We start from the raw sequence: 25,141 nt of genomic DNA on the forward strand, positions 1-25,141 counted from the left end.
AAGGGGGGGGGCTTTGGGGGGGGGGGGGGGACCAAGGACTTTTTGGGAGATTTCCCCCATTAAAGTTGTAATCCTCAGTCTTTTCCAGCACTAGCAGGTTTGGGAGGCCTCAATGGGCAAACAGTGAGAGATATGAGGGGGAAGACATGGGAGGGGGGCGTGACGTTGTGTGTGCCCACTGGCAAACGTAAGACCCAGGAGCCACCATTAAAGGTGCACGGAGCTGCAACCACATGGCAGGAATTCACACAATGTCAGAGTCCTATGACAGGAAGGGGTGGATCCAGGGTTTTGATCTCACCACTGGAGATGGGAAGCGCTGCAAACATCCATGGCATTCTGGAGGCCCGACTGGCTAAATGGGTGATGATGGTATAGCTGAAGGAAGAGAGAGAACGAAAGGGAGAGCACTTTGGTGGGAAGTGGGTGTCTCTGAGTCTGCCTATGCTAAAGAGAAACTGCTCCACCCAGCGTGTACGCAGAGAGGAGGGAGATGATCCCTTGCTTTCTACACAAACACAAATGCTAGTCCTTCAAAAGGCAGCCAAAATGGTGATTCTATAGGAGCTTGTCACCCTTCTGAGGGTCCCGACCCATTGAGTGAAGACAGTGCTTTGTAGGATCAAAGCCAATGCTTCCTACTTATTTTCATCAAAGCCAGATCCTCGGCCTAAACCAGAAACACTGAATTCGCAGGTAAACAACTTTTCACAACTACTTTTGGGGTTTCTGTGCGTGTGGGAGGGAATGAAAACACTCATGGGCTCTGCACTGGAGTAACGGCAAATATTACTTCCTGACTGATTAGCTGGAATCCAACTTAGGACAACAGTGATTTTAACACTGATGATGTTAGTCACCTGTCATTCATATATCCAGTATTTACACCCCTTTTTAAAAGGCCAGGGTTCAGAACATGGAACAATGACCAGGTAGCATTTTAAACTAGGTGCAGCAATGGTCACTGATACCAGTATTAGTGATTTTAGCTCTGCCTTCCATTGTTCTCATTCTAATTTATTTATCTCTCTCTTTTTTTGGTACTATAGTAAGATGCTATTTCAGTGGATGGTCACAAACAAAAGATGTGGAGAGGATGGAGCGGGTGCAGAGGAGAGCGCCGGGGACGATCAGGGGCCTGGAGACCAAGGGCCCTATGAGGAAAGGCTGAGGGACATGGGAATGTTCAGTCTGGAGAAGAGGTTAAGGGGGGACATGATTGCTCTCTTGAAGGGCTGTCACTCAGAGGAGGGCAGGAAGCTGTTCCGGTTGGCAGCAGAGGACAGGACTCACAATCTTGAGTTCAAATTACAGGCAGAATGGTACCAGCTGGATATCAGGATTTTATTTTTGTTTACAGTAAGCGTAGTTCAGAAGTGGAACCGGCTGCCTAAGGGGGCGATGAGCTCCCCCTCACTGGCAGTCTATAAGCAGCAGCTGGACAATCACTTGTCAGGGATGCTCTAGGCTGATCCTGCATTGAGCAGGGGGTTGGACTAGATGGCCTGAATAGCCCCTTCCAATTCTGTGATTCTAAGTAGGCTTCCCAAGTCCCCCCGGGGGGCGGGGAAACCCCCGCCCCAGAGGCCCGTTCCCCGCCACCGCTGGATCGGGCCCCCGGGGGAACTCCACCCCAACATGTGCGTCACCCAGAAGTGACGCGACCACGCTGGGCGTGCTGGGGGCGGGGCCACCGCAATCCGAGGGAAAACTCTATGGTTTTTCCTCGTATGGCTATGGCCCCGCCCCCAGTATGCCTGCCGTCGTCACATCACTTCCGGGCGATGTGCATGCGGCGCGCGCGCACACCAGACGCCAGCCGGGAGCCCCCCGCTCCGGCAGAAGATCAACTTGGCAACCCTAATTCTAAGTGAATTAAAAAAACAGAGAAACATGAGCATAATTTATTTAAGGCAGTGCATAAGGCAGTGTTAAGAAAGGAAAATGCCTACGATTTCGATACACGTGCACAGTGAATATGGGATTACTGCGCTTCTGTTCCAGAGTGTTCTTCAGAAATGTCAGTGAGATCTCTAACACACACAAAACACCTGTCACTACGCAGAAACAACTTCTGCAGGCTTTAGAGCTTTAGCCTCAGCCGTAATAACGGCTAATGCGTTTCCTCTCAATAATACTGCATTTACAGGCAATCTTTTTATAAATCGCTTAGCTAGACTGTATTTTTTATGTACAACATAATGCGAACACGCACACAGACGCAAATCTTCGGGACAAAGGCCTGCACTCCCAGCTAAAGACTCTTAAAAGGCAGCTTGTTCTTGACACTTGAAAAGAATTTCTTTTGGGCTTTGTCAGATTGTATGTTCAGTTTCCCATATAAGTATAATTTGTGCTCGTTAGACTTCGCTTGTAAATGTTTTCCAGTAAATCACAACTTCTTAAACAGAGGCTCGAGCTTCTAAAACATGACTCAGTGTAAGCCGAAATGAGCACATTTTAAAAACAACATAAACCACAATAAAAATGTTGAAATGGGTAGGAACGAAGCTGTACGGAACGCACGGAGCTGCCTTAGACTGACCCAGGCCATTGGTCCATCAAGGTCAGTACTGTCTATCCAGACTGGCACCTGCTCTCCAGGGTTTCAGTGAAGGTCTTTCAACGGGCTCTTCCGCACTCTCATTTTCATTGGCTGTATGCACTTATTGCTCTGGGGTTTTTCTTTTTCTTTTCTGCACCTGTTTTGCTCCCTCTTGTGGTCGCTTCAATACTATGCCGCTGTTATCTCCTGCATATTTCCTGGCAGTTTTAATATGCAGGGAAAATATACCAGAGATACAGCAATGTGATAGATGCTATGCCACGGAGCCACAGTCAAAGAGCATGTCGTATGTCACAATAGTTATGTGACACACTAAGCGCCAGCCCTGGACCCGAGCCCGTGAGCCCAATAGGATCTGTCTCCACCCAGCAGGAGCAATGGAGGTTCCAGGCTCAAGGTAGCTGAAAGGAGATGCAGTTCCAGGTTAGTATTCTGTGCATCAGCTGTGGAACCAGGGTAAGCCTAGTTCTCTGCGGGATTCTGGCCTAATTAAAACCTCACCAGGATAGGTCCAGAAATGGCCTCCAGAAGAGCTGGGGAAGCTTTCTCTCAGTCTATTTAAGCTGAGGGCAAGCAAGAGAGTGCTGCTTGGTCAGCCTGCTCATGAAGAGAAGAGAAGAAGAAGAGATTGGATTTATACCCCGCCCTTCACTACCCAAAGGTGTCTCAGAGTGGCTTACAAACTCCTTTCCCTTCCCCCTCCCCACAACAGACACCCTGTGAGGTAGGTGGGGCTGAGAGAGCTCTTGACAGAAACTGCTCTTTTCAAGAACAACTGTGCCAGAGTTATGGCTTGCCCAAGGTCATCCAGCCAGGTGCAAGTGGAGGAGTGGGGAATCAAACCCGGTTCTCCCAGATTAGAGTCCGTGCACTTAACCACTACACCAAACTGGCTCTTCATGAGGTCACAATCCTTGCACGCCAGACCCAGCTCCAGACCTTGCCAAGAGGTCATTTGCAGGTTAAGTCCCGACTCTCAAGGAGACCGGTGGGCAAGGAAGCCTGAGGCCAAAACAAGTAGCACTCACGGTCCATACACTGATCTATGCTACAGATCTATGTACGTTTTATACCCTTCAGCTGCTGTATCACCTACCAAGGCATCCTGGGAACTGTACATTGGTAAAGTGCTGAGAATTCAGTTCAAGGTCCTAGTTCTCGGCCTTTCAAGGAACTAAGATTCCCACAGTATAATTCAAACAGGAGAAGAATCAAGAGGTAAGCCTGCGATTGATTGGATTCAGGATTGATTCTAATATGAACGTGTTATCCTGAATCCACTTGCTTTGGCCCAAAACATACAATGACGCAGACACACAACTGTATCGTCGTACAGTATATGGGCTCAGCCAATGCGCCATCAAAAGCAACAGCTGAAGCACTGTGTGACAGCATGTCACATGCATGCGTGCAACGCCACTTAATCACAAGTGCATGTCAATGTGTTCTATATTAACATGCCTAGAGGAAATTAGCATATTTGGCATGATAAATGCTCATCTGAAACCGTGCCCAGAGAATCTACCGGCCAATCGGAAGCGAGATTTCATGTACCCAATCTAGGGGGAACGAAGAGAATTCTGGCTCAGACACAAACAGCGTGAAGCTGTGATCATTAATTTCAGGTCCGTACAATTGTTACCATCGCAAACAATTTTTCAATCACCCTTGCCTCAAGTTCAGTAGGATTTGGTTTTAGCACAGAGCCTTTACCTCTTTATAAATTGAGAGGTACAATTTTAATTTTCCTCTCTAAGGAGATAACAGGTGATCATCATACTAAGTTGGTGTATATTACACTCACTTCCAATCATTCTTAGTTTGCAATGTGAACTATTTTTCGAGACAGCATACTCATATAGACTGTACAAGTGTTCTGTAGTTATGTATTTGTCGAGGAGGGAGGGAGTTAAAAAAACCCTATTCATATGTTGTTATGATTGCTCTTACATTTATTGTCACAGTTTGTTAACTAAATAACTCAATAAAAATTGTAATTAAAAAAAATTAATTTCAGGTCTAAAAGATTGTGGGAACTATTTCAAATCAGGTATCTTTGCTTAGCTTTTTTTTTTAAATAGTTGTTCCATATTATTTTTCAAAACAGGTTTGTAAGCGGTCCGGAATAAGTGAAGAAGTGGAATATCAGTGACTTGGACCAACAAACCCTCCTGGTAAGGGATGTGGCAAATCCTACCACGCAGAAGCTTTTATCCTCCCCACCTAGTCCGAGAAATCTTTTGCAGCATCAGGTACTACAAAGAGAGACTGAGGCTTAACACACAGGTTGTAAAGCAAGGTTAAACATAAACGTACTTTAAAAGATGCCTGATGAAACTGTTGTGGAGGGAAAGGAATGAACTTTTTATGTCTTATTTATTGGATTTGCAATGCGACATGGTTTATTACTGAAAAGGAATAAAGATATTTTATGACACAATATGGGAGAAACAAATCAGCAGACGTCTTATTGCATTTCCTTCACTGTGATATTATATCACAGTGCACTCCCCAAGGGATATGCAGCACAATGGATCTGGCCACCCACATCTCGGCTCAACCCGAATGGGTTTATGCGAAAAAGGTAAAGGTAAAGGTTCCCTTGCTCAAAAGCCAGTCGAATCCGACTCTAGGGTTGCGGTGCTCATCTCCGTTTCAAAGCCGAAGAGCCAGCGCTGTCCGAAGACGTTTCTGTGGTCATGTGGCCGGCATGACTAAACACCAAGGCGCATGGAATGCTGTTACCTTCCCACCAAAGTGGTACCTATTTATCTCCTTGTGATTCCTTGCTTTCGAACTGCTAGGTTGGCAGGAGCTGGAGCTAGAGATGGGAACTCACTCCGTCATGCGGCACACTCGGGTCTCGAACTGCTGAACTACTGACCTTCCACAGCCTGCAGTTCAGCGTCTTAACCACTTGAGCCACCGCAGCTCCTTTATGCGAAAACACACACAAAAAAGGTAACCCAAATTGTGGAATGAGGAAAGCAGAATCCCGTACCTAAATCAATTAATTTAAATTACTTCATTTATACCCCCTCCTTCTTCCCAGTGAGGACCCAAAGCAGCTTACATCATTCGCCTCTCCTCCATTTTATCCTCACAATAACCCTGTGAGGTAGGTTATGCTGACAAGCGTGTGACTGGCCCAACGCTATCCAACAAGCTTCCTTGGCACGAGTGGGGATTCGAACTTGGGTCTCCCAGATCCTAGTCCAACACTTTAACCTCTGTATCACACTGGCTCAGAAAACAGGCCTGTGTGCGATTATTTTACATAATGTGTCCTGCTTCTATGGACAAGGAGCATGCAGCATGCTAAAGCCCTTGACCCCGCCCCAGTCAAAGCCCTTGCTCATCCTCCATTCCAGTTCCAGTTATTCCACCAGTCTGTGCCCAGTCATTTCCAGCTTGTCTTTGCCACCCTGATGGCAAGAAACTGGCTTCAAAAACAAAACTCAGATTTTCAAGATTCCTGACCTCGGTGGCCAAAACCGACTTCCACAACTGCATAGAACTGTCACGGGCTCTCAAGAGGATTGGGTGGTTGGAGTCAGTGTTCCCTCTAAGCTGAGTTAGTGTGAGCTAGTTCACAGTTTTTTTAGCCTCCGGCTCACACATTATTGTCTTAGCTCAGGAAGGATGGCTCCAGAGCAAACTAACTTATGCAGCAGTCAATTCACCTGCTCACAACTTTAATGCCAGTAGCTCACAAAGTAGAATTTTTGCTCACAGGGCTCCGTAGCTTAGAGGGAACATTGGTTGCAGTACCTTCCCCGAGGAAAGGCAGAAGTGTCTGGGGCTTTTCAGTTTAGAAAAGAGACAACTGGGGGGGGGGGGACTTGATTGAAGTTTATAACATTATGCATGGGATGGAGAGATCTGACAAGGAGAACGTCTTCTCCCTCTCCCAAAATACTGGGCATCCAATGAAGCTGATGAGCAGTAAATTCGAGATGGACAAAATGAAATCTTTACACAAAGAGTGATTAGATTGCAGAATTCGCCGCCAGAGGAAGTAGTCATAGCCACAGGCACAGACGGCTTTAAAGGGGGATTAGACGGATTCATAGAGGATAGATCTATCAGTGGTTACAGGCCATGGTGATTAAAGGAAACCACGTTCAGAGGCAGTCATCCTCTGAATCCCAGAGCCAGGAGGCAACATCAGGGGAAGGCCTTGGCCTCCATGTCCTCTTGTTGGACCTCCAGAGGAACTGGTTGGTCACTGTGTGAGACTGGATGCTGGACTAGATGGACCATCGGTCAGATTCAACCGGGCTCTTCTCATGTTCTTAAGTCCAGTTCAACACCCCTGACAAAGCAACTCGCACTTGACTGGGCTTGGTCCAACATTTAATTTCTCTTCCTGTCAGAGTCCCGTGACAAAGTTCCACAGGGCACATCCCAAAGAACCTCTTCACTACCAGCATTATCAAGTCCTTTTGATCCCTTCAACTAAAGACCAACTCTTTCTGGCATTTCCCTGGCTGCAAAGATCACTGTCATCTGCAAGGGGAACATGGGTGGTGGCACAGAGTGGCAGACACCTTTGACTGTAGTCCAAAGGCTGTCCTACCAACGACTAATGGAAGGTAATCCAACGCTATTCTACAATAGACAGCTTCTCAAAAGTAGTGTGGCCTCAGGTTCTTTGAAGAAAACCTGCTATATGGACATAAAGTGATTAGTACAGGTGCTCATTTGTGCCATGTAGCTATCTCCTACAAGGTTCTGGGGATTTGAGCCATACCATCACAGGTTCATAAAATAAAGGAGTCACATGGATGAAACCACTTTAATGGTAGAGAACCATTGCACGCCAGTGCAATGAAATATGTGAACTATTGCACATCAATAAGGGGCATTCATGTGGTTATGATACTCCATGGGTGAAACACACTCAAATGCTTTGGTCCAGCTAACTGTTCATGGGCGGGGGGGAAGTGCACACTCTGTCACTACTGCAGACTGTATCTAGGACAAAACCTAAATGCTGCTTGCCCAGATAGAAAACGGTGTTTGTTGGAGCATCACTCCACTTTTAAGTCCGCCCGGTTCTCTCTGAGGGTTTTATGGGTCAATTCATGGAAACTCTGGTTTTGAAGCATTGGGGACAGGCTACTGTAAGATAAGTTGATACTTCTAAATGTTACTGCTCATGTATTAAACACACTAGGGAGTTGGGACTTATATGAAAAGGTGTTTGAAAGAGCTAGATTACCACAGTACTGTTATAGGATCTTGTGGGGTTTGTTCATCTCTTGCTGTTGGGATACACCCCCTGTTGAAGATCCCAAAGTATTTTCAGACTTTGACTCTACTGAGGTACAGAAGAGCTTTTATGCTGCAGCAGTTGTGACAGGAAGTTGTTTTTTTATATGATTCTCTGATAGGTTATGTGCCTTTGGATTACAGAAAATTGATACTATTGATCATATTCTTCTTGAATGCCCTCGGTATTTAGATGTTAGAAATGAATTGCTAGTTCCTTTATTTGGAAAGGATATTGTTTCTCTGGAAGCTGACGATTCCTGATTGCTAAGTGACAAAGAACAACAGATGACTTTGCAGGGTGCAAAATGTTTGGGCCAGTTTGGTGCAGTGGTGAAATGCATGGACTGTAATCTGGGAGAACCAGGTTTGATTTCCCACTCCTCTACTCGCAGCTGCTGGATGACCTTGGGCAAGCCACAGTTCTGTCAGAGCTGTCCTTGAAACAGCAGTTCTCGAAAGAGCTCTCTCAGCCCCACCTACCTCACAGGGTGTCTGTTGTGGGGAGGGGAAGGGAAAGGAATTTGTAAGCCGCTCTGAGACTCCGCGTGAAGGGCGGGGTATAAATCTAATGTCTTCTTCTTCTTTGACAGTAGCGATAGTTTGTCAGACCTTTAAACCCCATTAGCTTTAGTTGTGCTTCCTGTTCATGACGTTAGCCAAATGAACAGGAGCCCAAGTAGCAGTACTAGCAGAAGCACTGGGAATGTGGTCTGCGCTCCCTCCTCCATTGAGTGCTGCAGTTCATCCCCTTCCTTCCTGCACCCTTCCTTGCTGCTGAATCTGCACAAGTTGAACGCTGACTGCCATTCAAAATGTCAAATACGGGCTAAGTGTGTTTTGCAGTTCTGGTTGCCAGAAAACTACTGCAGAACCGACAAAGAGGAGGGCCGTCTGAGCAAGGAACAGGGGAAGTGGAAGGAGAGCGAGAACATCAGCCCAAGCATGAATGGCCAAAACTGTGGCTTAGCCATTACGTGGGAATCAGGCCTAACATTTCCAAGGCAGAGGCAATATATGGCCACTGCAAACAATTAGGGCTCTTTTTGTAGCAGGTACTCATTTGCATATTAAGTGACACACCCCTAATGTAGCCAATCCTCCAAGAGCTTACAGTAGCCCCTGTAAGAAGAGCTCTGTAAGCTCTTGGAGGATTGGCTACATTAGGGGTGTGTGGCCTAATATGCAAAGAAGTTCCTGCTACAAAAAGAAACAATACTATCATTTAATCCATGATCAGCATGGAATCGTGTTGCACAAGCATCAGCAGTTTCTTGACTCAAGTCCTTAGAGCTCGAATTCCAGTTACTGGCAAATAACTTATCTTTTAATAGATCTGGCTCTAAGATAACTGTCTATAAAAGGTGCCACTTAGTAGCAAAGGACTTCTGTAGTGGCAATCTGTGATACAACAAAGGTTGAAATGGATTAAGTTGTTTTATTACTAATGAGAAGAACTTCAATGAATTCCATTAATGATTGGGATTGCTTTTTTTTTTTAAAGTGCTAAATCTGAACGGATTGATTTTGCTTCCGCGGGCCCATATTTTACTATATACGTTGCAATGGCTAAGTGGATTTCTTAATTTGCTTTGGAACAAAATGAGATGGTTTAATTTGATATGTTTTGTAGGGGAAAAGGAACAAAGCACTTTAGAAACCGCAGTGGCTTTCGGTTTCGGAAGACATAATTAAGCGAAACGCTTTTGTGTTCCATTTTGAGACTCAGTTTTCTGGGCCAGTTGCTTGACACTTCAAAGCAAACTCAGGCAGGAGCAGCTGTAGCTTTCAGCTGTATATTGACTATGCATAAATTAGTGAAACCCGACGAATGGATATCAGCAAAGATTCGGATAAAGCACTTCAGTAAAATCCAAAACATAAAACAAAGCCTCGCAAAGGATGGGACAAACCTATCAGTGTTTACTCATAAGCAGGGGTCATTTCCTAGAAAAAGAGGTGCAGGAGCTCATCTGCATAACCCATTTGCATATGCCACACCCCCTGACAAAAGGCAGGCATGTTTAAAATGAGTTAAGGCATATGCCAATGTGTTTAAACACCCCCCTTCCCTGAGTCTCTCCGCAAAAGCCAATGCCGTGGCGGGCTGGCTGGAGACGGGAAGGGCAGGGAGGCAGACATGCCTGGGCAGGGAACCCAGGCACTTAAATCCCCCCTCCCTGAGTCTCTCCATGGGCAGGGCCTTGGGCTCCTTACTGCTGGAGCGCTGCTCCGGAGCGCTCCGACAGGAAATGACCTCTGCTCATAAGTAAGCCTCAACGTGTTGTTCAATGAGCCTTATGCCCAAGTAGGAATATACACAGGATCCCAGCCCTTGAAGTGCTGTTTAAAGGAAAACATTACTTTATCCATGTCAACTAAACATACAAAGATTAGCCATAAACACTAAATGAAAAACAAAATACATGCTGTGCGTTTCCTGAACTGCCGCTGCCTTAAGTTTCCCTGTGTGAGAATACTGAAAACTATTAACATATGAGACCTGTGGAGAATTATGAGAAACTTCACAGATCACCACAAAGCAGGGTTGCCAACTCCAGGTTTGGAAGTACCCAGAGATTTGAGGGCGGTTCCTGGGAGAGCGGCACTTAGGGAGGGGAGAGACCTCGGTAGGGTATAATGCCATGCGGCCCTGCTTCCAAAGCAGCCATTTTCTCCAGGAGAAGTGGGATGGATGGAAGGATAGATGAGTGATTTATGTAACCTGGAGATCAGTTTTAATTCCTGGAGATCTCCAGCCCCCAGTTGGAGGTGAACAAAAGGAGGAGTGGAACCAGCGTGCATGAAATGCTACAAAGCACAAAAAACTGCGGGCTGAAATCATTAAAGGTGAACAAAAAAATGTATAAAAATTATATTTTAATACCAAATTCAATAACACAAGAGCCATATACTTAGATAAAGCCAAGGTATTCTAACAAGAAACAACAGTAGTGCAGAGAAGGAAAGTCTCCAAAAGTTTCAATGTGTCTCAGTCCTACTGCATTGTAATTCCATAGTCCAAACTGACATACATTCATCATAGAGTGGACTCATAGTTCCTGAAAAACCCATATAATCTTGAAATCCATAAGCCATAGAGACGCGTAGTCTGGATGCAAGCTGCCGCATTTCGAATAATTCTTTTTCGAAACCAATAGGCTGCAGTGGGAACCCAATCTCGGTAGTAGCAGATACAGAAGCCAGTTTATTCAAATTATTGAACTTGGTATTAAAATATTATTTTTATACATTTTTTGTTCACCTTTAACGATTTCAGCTGGCGGTTTTTTTGTGCTTTGTACCCACTTGGAGGTTGGCAACTCTACCACAAAGTGATGCATTCCCAGTGAAGTGTATTGGAGGGTGGCAACTCTACCACAAAGTTGTGGTTTCCCGATGAAGTGTGGGTGTGTGGGGGGGGGGGATAAGAAGGTGGCTGTCTCCATCTGGTGGGCAGCCGCCTTGCAGGGTAGAGGAGGGAGGGAGGGAAGAGGCCTCAGCTTAAAAAAAAAAAAGGCTTCCTGAAGTGTTGTCTACAATCCAACTAAAAAAGTAGAAATAAAATGCAGAAGCATCTGGATTTATTTATTTTTCCCCCCCAAACCATCACAGCACCACAGGCTGGCTCACAGCTGTAAACAGAATGGGACGTGAAGTTCAAGAAAACCATACCGCCAGCTCATCCTTCCGTTTATTACCTGAAATTATGGCCTCCTCTGTTCAGGAGGGCTTAATGCAGTATAAAAGATAAGGCGGCTGAGGAGCTGCGGCCGACATCTTTTACAATCCACTCAAGATGGATGTCTGGATGGCGCTTTGTTGAGTGGCGGAATGAGCTCACTTAGTGCATGTGACCCCCTGCCGTCTCGGCCTACTTTAGCTGTTTTCCCTGTTTTATTACGAGCTGGTGTTGCTTTTATATAACAAGCTCATTCATAAAATGAATAACCTACAGGATGTTCCTTCCATCTCCTGAGACGGGACCGAGACGTTTCACCTTGACTCAGGTTCTAGCTGATAATCTCACTGCTCTAAGATCCACTTAGTTGCTCCTTAACCTGATAATAGAACCCGATTAAGCTCTTGAAACTGGCTTAAGCCGGCCTCCTCGGCAGTCCAAACAAACACATGCTTCTGATGTGGTTGGGCACCAATGTTCCCTCTAAGCTGTGGAGTCTTGTGAGCAAAAATTCTACTCTGTGAGCTACTGGCATTAAAGTTGTGAGCAAGCGATTGGGCTGCTGCGTTAATTAGTTTGCTCTGGAGCCATCCTTCCTGAGCTAAGACAAAAATGTGTGAGCCAGAGGCTAAAAAACTGTGAGCTAGTTCATACTAACTCAGCTTAGAGGGAACACTGTTGGGCACTGCTGATTTCTGTCTCCAGGGATGTGCTGTTTCTTCCCATACCTGTTTCTTGAAATTCTGCGACACAAAGTATATTTGAAGTTGCCTTACACCAAGTCAGACCATCTAGCCCAGTACATCTGTTCTGACAGCAAAAACATCAACGAGCAATTTGACAACAGACTCTTTAATCTCTGTGGAATGTACAGCTGCACAGACTCCTGAAGCCCTATTACCGCTCCAACAGGTATTTGGAAGAACACTCAACATCAGTATCTTAGTAGGGGCTGTGGCTAAGAGGTAGATGCATGCAGAAGGACTCAAAGTCAATCCCCAGCATCTCCAGTTTAAAATAAATAAAGAAGATCTGGAAAGCAAGGTGATGTGATAGAGACCTTGGACACAGTGTTCCCTCTAAGCTGAGTTTGTGTGAGCTAGCTCAAAGTTTTTTAGCCTCCGGCTCACACATTTTTGCCTTCGCTCGGGAAGGAGGGCTCCAGGGCAAACTGATTTATGCAGGAGCCAAATCGCTCGCTCACAACTTTAATGCCAGTCGCTCACAAAGTAGAATTTTTGCTCACAAGACCCCACAGCTTAGGAGTCGCCCCCACAAGGCAAGGGGCCAGCAAAGGCCCCCCAGCCACAACAGACAATACTGACCTCGATGGACAAGTGTGTGTGTGTTTGTGTGTGCGTAAAGTGCAGTCAAGTCTCAGCTGACTTATGGTGACACTGTGGGGTTTTCAAGACAAGAGACGTTCAGAGGTGATTTGCCATCGCCTGCCTCTGCATAGCGATCCTGGGCTTCCTTGGTGGTCTCCCATCCAAATACTAACCAGGGCTGACCCTGCTTAGCTTCCAAGATCTGATGAGACTGGGCTTACCGAGGCCGTCCAGGTCGGGGTGATGGGCCAATGGTCTGATGCAAAAGCAGGCAACTTTCCCAACACCGACTAACAAGAAGCCACCTTAATAAAAGGCACTCGTACCTGATTCGAGTATATGTTTAACTATTCTTATGACCTTTATGTACATTTTTATTGTTATATTTGGTTTATTGTTTTGATTCTACCAATAAAATGTTAATGGCAAAGGCAGCCAATGGCAGCCAGCCACAACAGACAATACTGACCTCGATGGACAAGTGTGTGTGTGTTTGTGTGTGTGTAAAGTGCGGTCAAGTCTCAGCTGACTTATGGCGACACTGTGGGGTTTTCAAGGCAAGAGACGTTCAGAGGTGATTTGCCATCGCCTGCCTCTGCATAGCGATCCTGGCCTTCCTTGGTGGTCTCCCATCCAAATACTAACCAGGGCTGATCCTGCTTAGCTTCCATGATCTGATGAGACTGGGCTTGCCGAGGCCATCCAGGTCGGGGTGATGGGCCAATGGTCTGATGCAAAAGCAGGCAACTTTCCCAACACGACTAACAAAAAGCCACCTTAATAAAAGGCACTCGTACCTGATTCGAGTATCTCATGCTGACGTTGCGCTGATCTTGGGGAGGTATGTAACGCTTCACTGGGTCGATGTCTTTAGCACTTACTAAACCGTCAACTGGAAAGTAAACCACCACCAATTAATCACTTTATCTATGAAGCCAAAAGCATTTATTACGGAAAATAGTTGATTCTTCGTTGTAGGGACCAGCAAGAGGGTGACAAGCAATGGGGTTTAAATGAGAAGATAGATGTAAGCTCAGCCGCAGGACATCTCCTTTAACAATAAGACCAGATCAAAACATAGATAACCTTCTTGGAGGAGATAAATCTCTGGACTGATTAATTTGACTGTATTCATTATTCATTCATATATTTTTTACTTCATTTATACCCTGCCTTTCTCCTCAGTGGGGACTCAAAGTGACTTTACATCATTCTCTTCTTATCCATTTTATCCTCGCGACAACCCGATGAGGTAAGTTAGGACGGCTGAAAGTCACCCAGCACGTTTCTGGCATGGTGCAGTGGCTAAGAGCGGTGGACTCTAATTTGGAGAATTGGGTTTGGTCCCCCCCCTCGTCCTCCACGCAAAGCCTGCTGGTTGACCTTGGGCCAGTCAGAGTTCTCTCAGAACTTTCTCAGCCCCACTTACCTCACAAGGTGCCTGTTACGGGGAGAGGAAGGAAAGGGGTAAGCCACTTTGAGACTCCCTGCGGCAGAGGAAAATGGGGTATAAAAACCTGCTCTTCTTTTTCTTTCCATGGCAAAGTGAGGATTCGAACCTGGGTCTCCCAGATCCTCATCCGATACCATACTATTTTCTTATAGCTGGTGTCATTAACTGTAGCGGATGAAACAAAGTTAGAGTCAATGCTCCCTCTAAGCATTGGAGTCTTGTGAGCAAAAATTCTACTTTGTGAGCTACTGGCAGTAAAGCTGTAAGCGAGCAACTTAGCTACTGCATAAATTAGTTTGCTGTGGAGCCATTCTTCCTGAGCTAAGACAAACAATGTGTGCGCTGGAGGCTAAAAAACTGTGAGCTAGCTCACACTGACTCAGCTTAGAGGGAACATTGACCCAGTGCTACCTTTAAGACCAACAAACTTTTATTCAAGGTGAGAACTTTGGTGTGACAAGCTTGGTTTCTTTTTATCTGTTAAAAAAACATCCCCACTCTTCCGCATGCTAATTTAACAAGCCACCATCTCTATCTACAACTATGATCTGTAATTCCATTTCATTGTCCAACAAAGTGCACATGACAGCTCACGCCTTGAATAAAATTAGTCTTAAAGGTGCCCCCACTGGACTCTTAACTTTGTTCTATTGCTTCAGACCATGGCTGCCCACTTTGATGCGGCTAATGAGGAATTCAGTCGAGATGGATGACCCGTTCCGATCGAAACATTTTCAATGTATACACGCTGGCAAGTTTCACTTGAAAACCCATCAGAGGTGGTCCACACTGAAATCCAGACACAAGAAGCACTTTTTTCACATAAGGAGAAGAAGAAGGAGAGATTGGATTTATACCCCGCCCTTCACTACCCAAAGGTGTCCCAGAGCGGCTTACAAACTCCTTTCCCTTCCCCTCCCCACAATAGACACCCTGTGAGGGAGGTGGGGCAGAGAGAGCTCTTGACAGAAACTGCTCTTTTTCAAGGACAGCTCTTATCAGAACTACGGCTTGCCCAAGGTCATCCAGCAGCTGCAAGTGGAGGAGTGGGGAATCAAACCCGGTTCTCCCAGATTAGAGTCCGCGCACTTAACCACTATAGTAAAAAGTCTTCTACCACAGAGGTTTTATCCAAATACCAGAGCGTCCCATGCCACCAGCAACACCATGACCTCACTTCCAGTGTGTGTCTGAAGTTACATTACTATGTCACCACCAACGTTGCTGACCCCTACCGTTCCAAGGTAGGAACCAACTGCCAATGACAAGCCTCACTTTCTTGTAACATAGGGCAAGTACCACATTGGGCAGCAGTGTTCAAAAGAAGCTACAGCAGGCATAGCAAAGAGCCACCACTACACCAAACTGGCACTACACCAAACACGGCCTGCAAAGTTCACAATGGTTTATGAATCTAACTTTAAGAAACAACTTATTTCTGATACTTTGATATCCGAGGCATCGAACGAGAACATGTCTCTTACCAGCCCTCTTGCCCACTGCTTCCTGCTTACCGAGAAGTTTCGCAATGATGTAAAGGGCTTGTCCCCACAGAAAGAACTTCCCGTCCCGCCCGTGGTTGCTAGGAAACCGTTTCTGGCTGCCAGGATTCTTCTTTTCCAGTTCAACAAAGTCCCCTGGCACATAGTAATACTTAGGCACAACAGGGTAGCCTGCGGAATTTCAGAAGACAACGTTAAGGCTATAAATGACATTAGTAAAATGAGAAGAACGTTGCCCCCTTTGGGCAACCGAGATGAAGAAGAAGAAGAAGAAGAAGAATTATAAATGACATTAGTAAAATGAGAAGAATGTTGCCCCCTTTGGGCAACCAAGATGAAATAAAACATTCGCCAGTTGCAGGGGTCATTTGGGGGGGGACGCGGGGGGACGCCATCCCCCCAGGTGAGGTGCGGGAGGGCGGGGCCTGGAGCTCCCTGCTGGTGCCCGCTGGAGTTCGCCGCTAGCTGTGGGGAGGACACACTTCCGGTGATGGCAGGGGGTGTGACATGATTAGAGTCTGCGCACTTAACCACTACACCAAACTGGCTCTCATGAAGTAAAACATTCGCCAGTTGTCATTCCTAGTTCTCATTCCAGGCCTCAGCCAGACAATAACAAGAACTGTTGTCTTGAACATGGGTTGATTTATGTCTCATTCTTTGACTGAACAGAGGCACTCTCTGTAATCTGTGGGGGGGGGACCCTATGTAGTAATTTTTGACAGATAAAGAATGGCAGAGGTACCATCGTTTCATGCCACAGAACAGGAAAAGGGTATTGAGTAAGAAGATATCTGACTAGAACAACTGCTGTTGGTAAGGCATCATCAAAACTCTGAACTGTATAAAGCCAGAATGAATAAGAATCTGGGGTAGAATAAGGACTTTAGTTGCAGAGCCAACATTTCTTATTTATGTACATATCACTGAAACGGAATAAAAATCAACTCTACGGATGTCAGCTACGCTGCCATATTGTTTATTAGCCTAGAGTACGCCTGCCTGGCCAGTGTACAAGTTGGTGCCACATTCCTCTCCTCTCGCTTCTCCCCTTGTTATCTCTGACCTTATCTTCATGCCTGTGTAGTGTCTCCACTCTAATTAAATGTGAGACTAGTTTCATTTCTCAGCCTTGGATTGGTTGGATCATCGGTTGCTCTTTCCCGTCCACGGGAAATGGGGCGATTGGCCCACGGGGGCGGGTAAACCCCCGCTTTGTAGGCCCGATTTCCGCCGCGGCGGAATTGGGCCCCGGGGGGAACTCCGCCCCCCCCGAAGCGCAGCGTGGCTGCGTCGATCACGTTGGGGGCGTGGCCCCGATCGTCGGAGGGAAAACTCTATGGTTTTCCCTCCGACGATCAGGGCCACGCCCTCAACGTGATCGACATCACGCGTCACTTCTGGTGACATGCTGGCGGTGCGCGCGCACGACAAGGGATGGCTTCTGGAGCGCAGCGAGGCTCCCCCGCCGGTGAGTAAAACTCACTTGGCAACCCTAGGACCAATTGACCCACAGGTGTGTGTGGGGGGACATCTTGAATCTTCTATATTACTATATGCTTGTTCCATGCTTGCCATTCCTAACAGTGACCATGTTATCGCAACCATAGTACAGACAATAAAGCAAAACCTTTCTTGGAAGTGTGTGCTCCGTTGTTTGGCTGTGGGTCCTGACAATGGATTGCTTATTTAAAAATATTCAGCTCTCTCCATAACAGTATCTTTTGAGATGGTTTGCTAAATAGATTTAAAACAATAAGCGCAGCAGTTTAAAAGATGTAAAAAGGTATAGCAGCATCAGCATAAAAACAACCAAAATTAAGCAGATAAGCATCAGCAATAAAAGATCTGGGGAAACAATAGAAAAAGGTGTTGTTGTTTTTTAAAGTTCTGAGAATATCTGGATTTGAGTCCAGTAGCACCTACAAGAATTTTGGGGTATAAACTCCCTTTAACTCTTAAAGGTTTATACCCCCAAACCCATGTTGGTCTCTAAGGTGATAACTGGACTCGAATCTCACTGTACTACTGCAGAGCAACACGGCTACCCTCTGAAACTATCCTAGGGAGATGTATCAACTAGCAGCACAAAAGCACAAATACATTTTATTTGGGGGGGGGGGGAGAAGGACCAAAACAAAGTAGTTAGAGGAAGATAGATTCAACTGGGTAGCCGTGTTGGTCTGAAGAAACAGAACAAAGTTTGAGCCCAGTGGCACCTTTAAGGCCAACAAAGTTTAATTCTGGGTATAAGAATACCTGATGGAGTGTGCATGCAAACGAAAGCTTATACCAAGAATTAAACTTTGTTGGCCTTAAAGGTGCCACTGGACTCAAACTTTGGGGATGAAAGTGTGGGTGAAATAAGCACTGAAACCCCCACCCCCTGCCTCTCTTCACTGTGTTTGAATTGCCCCACCTGATCCCACCTGAATTGGCAGGACATGGGCTGGGTTACATCTAGCTACACCCCAATACAATTTTTTTTAGAGAGTTCACATATGAAATAGAAAATAGTCCAGTCTTAAAAGAACTTAAGAACTTAAAGTGAAGCTTCATTCAGATCGAGAGTTTTACCTTAATTCATTGCATAAAAAATAAAGCAGTTTAAAATATTATATATGTTTAATGAAATATAAATGTTATTCTGTAACAGCCCCTGAAAGTTAAATACACCACTGCCACAGGTTCTAGCTATAACAGGATAAGCAAACATTTTTTTTCATTACAAGGTAAATCTCCCATAATATTTTATAGAACGGTCGCATGGATTTAAAATGTCAAAGACAAGCCAGCATAAAAGCCTGCGAGGAAAAACTGTCTTTTATTAATCTTCTGTAATTGCTTGGAAATATCCAGAAATAAGATTAAGGGAGAGTTATCTGCCAATGCAGTTCACTTTTTCTGTGCGCTGATTATTGATAACGGGGTTAATGAAAGCAACAAAATGGATGAGAAACTCGTAGTTTGCAAATAAATGGGAATGAGGGACAGGCGAGTCAATGGTCATTTCAACAGACCGGAAGCTGGTTGATTTAGAACACTGCTTGGGGAAAAAAAGGAAGAAAAGGTTTGAAATGGAATCTCTGCCTTACCAAAATGAACCTGTGAATAGGTCACGACAATGGAAACAACAGTAACGAATCAAGCAACGCTTTTTATAGGGTTGCCAACCAACCTCCAGGTGGTGGCTGGAGGTCTCCTGGGATTACAACTTATCTCCGGGTGACAGAGATCACTTCACCTGGAGAAAATGGCCACATGGAAGGTGGACTCAATAGCATTATACCCCACTGATAGGCTTGCCAAGTCCCCCCGGGGGGCGGGGAAAGCCCGGCCCCGGAGGCCTATTCCTCGCTGCCGCCGGATCAGGCCCCGGGGGGAACTCCGCCCCGATGTGCACGTCACCAGGAAGTGACATGACGACGCTGGGCATGCTGGGGGCGGGGCCACGGTCATTCGAGGGAAAACTCTATGGTTTTCCCTCGGATGGTTGTGGCCCCGCCCCCAGCGTGCCCGGTATCGTCACGTCACTTCCTGGTGACGTGGATGCGGCGCGCACGCACTCCGGAATCGGCCCAGGAGTCCCCCGCTGCAGAGGAAGGTAACACTTGGCAACCGTACCCACTGAAGTCCCTTCCCTTCCCTCCCCAAACTACACCCTCCTCAGGCTCCTTACTTATAGTCTCCAGGTATTTCCCAATCTGAAACTGGAAACCTGGCATTTTTGGCCACAGTGTGACAGAGTGTTGGACTGGATGGGCCATGCCTGATCCAACATTAGCTTAGTTTATGTTCTTATGTTCTCTTACGTAAACCCTAGTCATCCAGAGGCCTAAAACCAAGAAAACCAGCCTGGGAAAGCTTAAAGCCACATCAAATCTCTTTCCCAAATTTCTATTTAGCATTGCCATGCCAACTCTGAGTTGGGATCTCCCTGGAGATTTGAGGGTGGAGCCTGGGGAGGGTGGAGTTTGGGGAGGGGAGGAGCCTCAGCAGGGGATAATGTCACAGAGTCGAACGGTCCAAAACAGCCCTTTTCTCCAGGGGAACTTATCTCTGGAGATCAGTGATAATTCCAGGAGATCTCCAGGACCCACCTGGAGCTCAGCAACCCCACTGCTATTATTTCAAAAGCCTTCAAACCACGGGGAAGACAAGCACTGCTTTTCTGTGGGTTGCAAAGAATACTGAACAGATAGACAAAGTGCTTTCAAAAGCTGAACGAGAGAACTAGGATGGCTTCAGGTTGCCTTCCCGGATTGGAAAGGCTACGGCAGAAATGGCTAGCAGAAGACACGGGCAAAGGGAAGCGAGAAGCGCCAGGGCTATTTTTGGGCAGGAACACACAGGAACAGAGTTCCGTCTGGCTCCCAAGTTGGCCACACCCAGCAGGAACTCATTAGCATAATAGGCCACACCCAACAGCAGGAACTCATTAGGATTGGCTACATTAGGGGTGTGTGGCCTAACATGCAAAGGAGTTCCTGCTACAAAAAAAGCCCTGGGTTTGGACAACAAACAAGGTAAACAGAATAACAAGCAAAAGGTGGGTGTGGCTGGATAACCACACTTCTGGTAACATGGGGGTGTGGCCTAATGTGCGAATGAGCTGTGCTGTCAGGGGTGTGGCCTAATATGCTAATGAGTTTCTGCTGTTGGGTGTAGCCTATTATGCTAATGAGTTCCTGCTGGACTTTTTCCAGAAGGCACAACGTGCACAGACAGAGTCAGGCAAGCAATGCAATGACTCTTTCACTATTTACAGGGCTAATTTAATCTGTGGCCTCTTCAGCCAGGAGGAGGCTTAATTTGTAATCTTTCTGCCCTGTGTCTACAAATGTGTGCATCTAAGTCACAATATGAAGCTCTTCCATTCACTGATAAACAGGTTATTATTTTCATGAGCAGCCAAGCTCTAGAATACACATGTGACAACGCTTCGGAGGACCTTCCCATGTTTAAAACCAGATGCTATCAGATCAACAGGCTGGACTGCTCTAATGAGGCCACTAATCTAACGATGGGGCAGTCTGGGTGTAAATAACAGGACTGCAGGTAGGAGAAGGTGCTGCTTCCAACGCAAAACTAACATTTAACCTCTCAACTGCTCCTTCCCCAGATAATGAACTTCATTTTTTATGAGCTGTATTTTACTGGAGAGATTAATTAAGCTTTATGTTCACATTCTGCCTTGGAGCTCTGCTCTTCTAAGAACATAGAAGTCCCATTTCTTCACTTGTTTCAGTTACCTGCAACATAATTTCCCCATCTTCTCTTTGGGAAGTTCAGATTGGGGGTTAGATCCACCAGTAATCTCCATGGAGCATGATCCCTTGGTCCCATCTCCCCCCACCCCACCCCCCAGCCCTGCTCTGGCTCAAAATACTCCCTGGAATGGAACTTCCTTGTATCCATGGAAATCCTCCAGTGGATCCAAGCTTCTATCTAGCAAAACCACAACATATTACCTTCCGGTGACTGCTGCAGCAAAGGCTCAAGAAGCTGCTGATACTCCTTTACTTGCTCTGTATCGCCTCTAAAAACTCCTAAAAAGCAACAAAGTAAACATTTCATTAAAACAACAAAAAAACTTCTTTCTCCCACATGCACACTTGGGATTGCTTCTTTCAAAATGAAATGCTTTTCTCCCCAGAGAGAACCCAAAGTGTCTTACAACATCCGCCTCCCCTCCTCCTTTTTATCCTTGCAACAACCCTGTGAGGTAGGTTAGACCATGAGCGCGTGACTGGCCCAAGGACACCCGGCAAACTCCCATGGCAGAGCGGAGATTCGAACCTGTGCCTCCCAGATCCTAGTCCGACAATCTAATCATTGCACCACACTGGTATATTTAAGAGTGTCAGTTTAGGATCTGGAAGATCCAGGTTTGAATCCCCACTCATGCCATGGAAACCTGCCGGGTGTCCTTGGGCCAGTCACACTCTCTTGGCCTAACCTACCTCACAGGACTGTTGTGAGGATGAAATGGAGGAAAGGGGAAGGATGTGAGCCACTTTGGGTCCCCACTGGGGAGAAAGCTGGGGGTATAGATGAATTAAATACAAAATAAATATGAACGTAACAAGCCAATGTTCCCTCTAAGCTGTGGAGTCTTGTGAGCAAAAATTCTACTTTGTGAGCTACTGGCACTAAAGTTGTGAGCGAGCGACTTGGCTGCTGCATAACTTAGTTGGCTCTGGAGCCCTCCTTCCTGAGCTAAGACAAAAATGTGTGAGCTGGAGGCTAAAGAAACTGTGAGCTAGCTCACACTAACTCAGCTTAGAGGGAACACTGGTACCAACGTAGTTTCAGATGTTTCTAGCCACAAAAAAGGCAATGAGACCCTTTCCCAAGGCTGATTTCAGTTACAGAGATTTGCAAGGATCCGCTTGCACCGTGTGCTATTTTTCCGTCTCACTACTGTAGAAATCCGTGAAGCCGGTTTCTAATGCATTGCTTTGATCTCCATTTCTTCAGTGTACCTTGGGCTGACAATAATTTCCCTGGGAGGCAGGGGTCTGTGCAACGACAAATGGACTTCCAGCAGGCTGTTCCTATGATTACAGTGTTGTGGGCTTTGATCAGCGCGGCTCTCCTTTTATGACATTTGCGGCGATTCACATTTCTCCGCTGTTCCATTTTGTCTTCCCCATCTTATTACTCTTCTCTGGTTCTTCGGTATACATTTCCTTCAGGGCTGAGGTTGCAAACCCAAAATCATTCCTCATGGGCGGTTGTTACAAAGGTGTTATCATTCCCCATTCTTTGTCTACAACATCTCGAATCCGGAGGTGGATGGCCTCTGAATACAGCTAATAAGCTGCCTTATACTGAATTAGACCCGGTGGCTCAAGTGGTTAAGATGCTGAACTGCAGGCTGTGGAAGGTCGGTAGTTCAGCAGTTCGAGACCCGAGTGTGCCGCATGACGGGGTGAGCTCCCGTCTCTAGTTCCAGCTCCTGCCAACCTAGCAGTTCGAAAGCAAGACATTGCAAGTAGATAAATAGGGACCACTTCGGTGGGACGGTAACAGCCTTGGTGTTTAGTCATGCCGGCCACATGACCACGGAAATGTCTTTGGACAGCGCTGGCTCTTCGGCTTTGAAACGGAGATGAGCAGTGGAGCTACAAGGCCGGCGGCAGCGGCCGGGACCGTTGGGGGCGGGGTGTGTGGCCTTATGACACACTTCCGGTGATGTCAGGGGGTGTGGCCTTATGACACACTTCCGGTGATGTCAGGGGGTGTGGCATATGCTAATGAGTTATGTTAATGAGTTCCTCTAGCTCTTTTTCTACGAAACGACCCCGATCCCTCTTATATTCCAGTAGGAGCACATGTTTTTGAGAAATCCATTTAGGAATATTCAGTTAATTTTTATATGTGAGGCAAGAGTCACATTAGAAGACTTTATGTTAAAAGGCATTCAATGGAAAGTGAATTCTAGATCTAGATTTGCTGTGATCTAGAGGTGAGCTAATGAAACAGCACAAAAGGATCTCTTATGCCCGTGGCCCGCCTCAATCATGTCAATAATACTCAGTGCCTCTATGGAAATTAACTGAGAAGCTCTCTTAGCTAGGAAAACGGTAGCCACACACTGGGTCTTCTACCCAACTGGACGAACCAAGTGAAGGATTAGTTGATGTAAGATGTAAGATACAGTCTGAATGTCAGGAATGACCTTAGGAACACTGATCCAATGAAAGCGCTCAATAAGAGAGGACAGAACAGCATTTTGAGAATTCTGGAGCTGCGAACGCATCTAAGCATTCTCTTCTCAGCAGTGCATAAAAGAAATATTAAAGACGTTCATTCTAATCGTTTTACTTAGGAGGCAGAGTTGTCACTGAAAACCTTGGCATAACAACATTATAGCCTTCCTTTCTAGATTGCCAAAAAACGTTTTATTGCTCCATTCCACAACTCATTCCCCATTCGAAAAGGAACGAAAAGTCACACTTACCATCGATCATCATGAAAATAAAAAAGAGAGGAAATTCACATTCAATCCCGTCAAAGAGCTAAAATTTTAAAAAAGGGAAAATTAGAAGCAGGCAGCAGTCTCGCACATTCAAATACCTTATCGCATATTCAAAAATAAAATGTGTGAACAAAGTATTATTTTAAGTGTAAACAACTTATTTTTAAACGAAAGAGATGACTCATCATGGCACATAAAGATTTGCAGTCCTTGTAAAAATGTCGCGGAATTTTATGTACTTTGTTTTTATTCTAGGCAAGAAAATTCTCCTTTAAATTAAAAAAGACAAAAATAAAAGTGTTAGAAGGAAAAAAATGGGAACTCTATTCATAGAGACTTTAATGGCAAGCATTAATACTCTGAAGCACATAGAGATTTTTGTTATTACCCTAGTCTGTAGTCAGCTGTGAAATTAAATAAAATGATAAATAACTTGGCCATTTGTTATGGGAAACAAACTGTACATCGCCTCTGAAATGTAAGCGCATTTACCTCTAAACAAATCAATCAGGGGAGAAAGTGCTGACAACGCACCCTCTTAGGCCTGCACATCCAAAGCTAGTGCGGCAAGTAATGTCTGCTTCACTAAAATAGATTGCCAGGAAGTGCCAAAGCGAACGGGTTCGTATGATTTGCTGTTTTCTCTCCGCACCTTTATTTTTTCTACAAGGAAGCCATGGAAGTCCACCTCCATTTGAGAAGCTTTTGTGGCCGTGTTAGAACGGAATTAAAGAACCGCTTCAAACTCCGCTTCTAACAACAAATCTGACTAAATAGTCTGGATTAAAATGTAAAACCATAACTCAAACATCTAGCCGGACTTTCCACACCCAACCTGGCCTGGCCAAAGGGGTGCATGAGATCATCCTAGGGCAAAAAAATTAAAAAAGAAAAATAATGCCTTGCCTACCTATAGGAAGTTGCAACCATAGAGTTCCTGGTGATTCCTAGACCTACCAGCAGAGCTACTCTTGTCTCTTCTAGGTAACTCTAGGAATCACCAGGAGCCATACACTCAGAACTTCCTGTAAGTAGACAAGGCCTTATTTTTCTTTTCTATTTAAAAAATATTCTCCAGGGGCCCTGCTGCCCCCACAACCCGCTGGGTGGTTGCCTGGCAATCCTAGTTACAGCATTAGGTGCTCCCTCTTCAGAGACCCTCCCCTGCACACTAGAAGCAGGTTTATGTCATAGAACTACTGGCCCAACTAGCTGAGAGCTGTCTGCTTTGGTTGGCAGCAGAATTCAGGCCTGCTGAGATGTTTTGAGTGAAGATGCCGTGGACTGAGCCCGGGACTTTGTGAATGAAAGCACGTGCTCTATCACCAGAGGTCATTTCGGGGGGGGGATCG

At 45.8% G+C, this 25,141-nt stretch overlaps 1 protein-coding gene across 4 annotated transcripts in view; it reads right to left on the reverse strand.

The window, feature by feature from the left end:
• Window positions 1-25,141, reverse strand: part of PHKB (phosphorylase kinase, beta) — a 194,525-nt gene that overhangs the window by 73,852 nt on the left and 95,532 nt on the right. For all 4 annotated transcript variants that reach the window (XM_015409423.1, XM_015409421.1, XM_015409420.1 and 1 more), the window contains 4 exons: window positions 23,772-23,829; window positions 21,277-21,354; window positions 15,818-15,976; window positions 13,648-13,742 (listed from right to left, as the gene is read on the reverse strand). In XM_015409423.1, the coding sequence (XP_015264909.1) occupies window positions 13,648-13,742; window positions 15,818-15,976; window positions 21,277-21,354; window positions 23,772-23,829 (390 nt within the window). The remainder of the gene's footprint in view (window positions 1-13,647; window positions 13,743-15,817; window positions 15,977-21,276; window positions 21,355-23,771; window positions 23,830-25,141) is intronic.

The sequence above is a fragment of the Gekko japonicus genome, unplaced genomic scaffold (genome assembly GCF_001447785.1).
Source record: "Gekko japonicus isolate JY-2015 unplaced genomic scaffold, Gekko_japonicus_V1.1 scaffold794, whole genome shotgun sequence".
NCBI classification, from domain to species: domain Eukaryota; kingdom Metazoa; phylum Chordata; class Lepidosauria; order Squamata; family Gekkonidae; genus Gekko; species Gekko japonicus.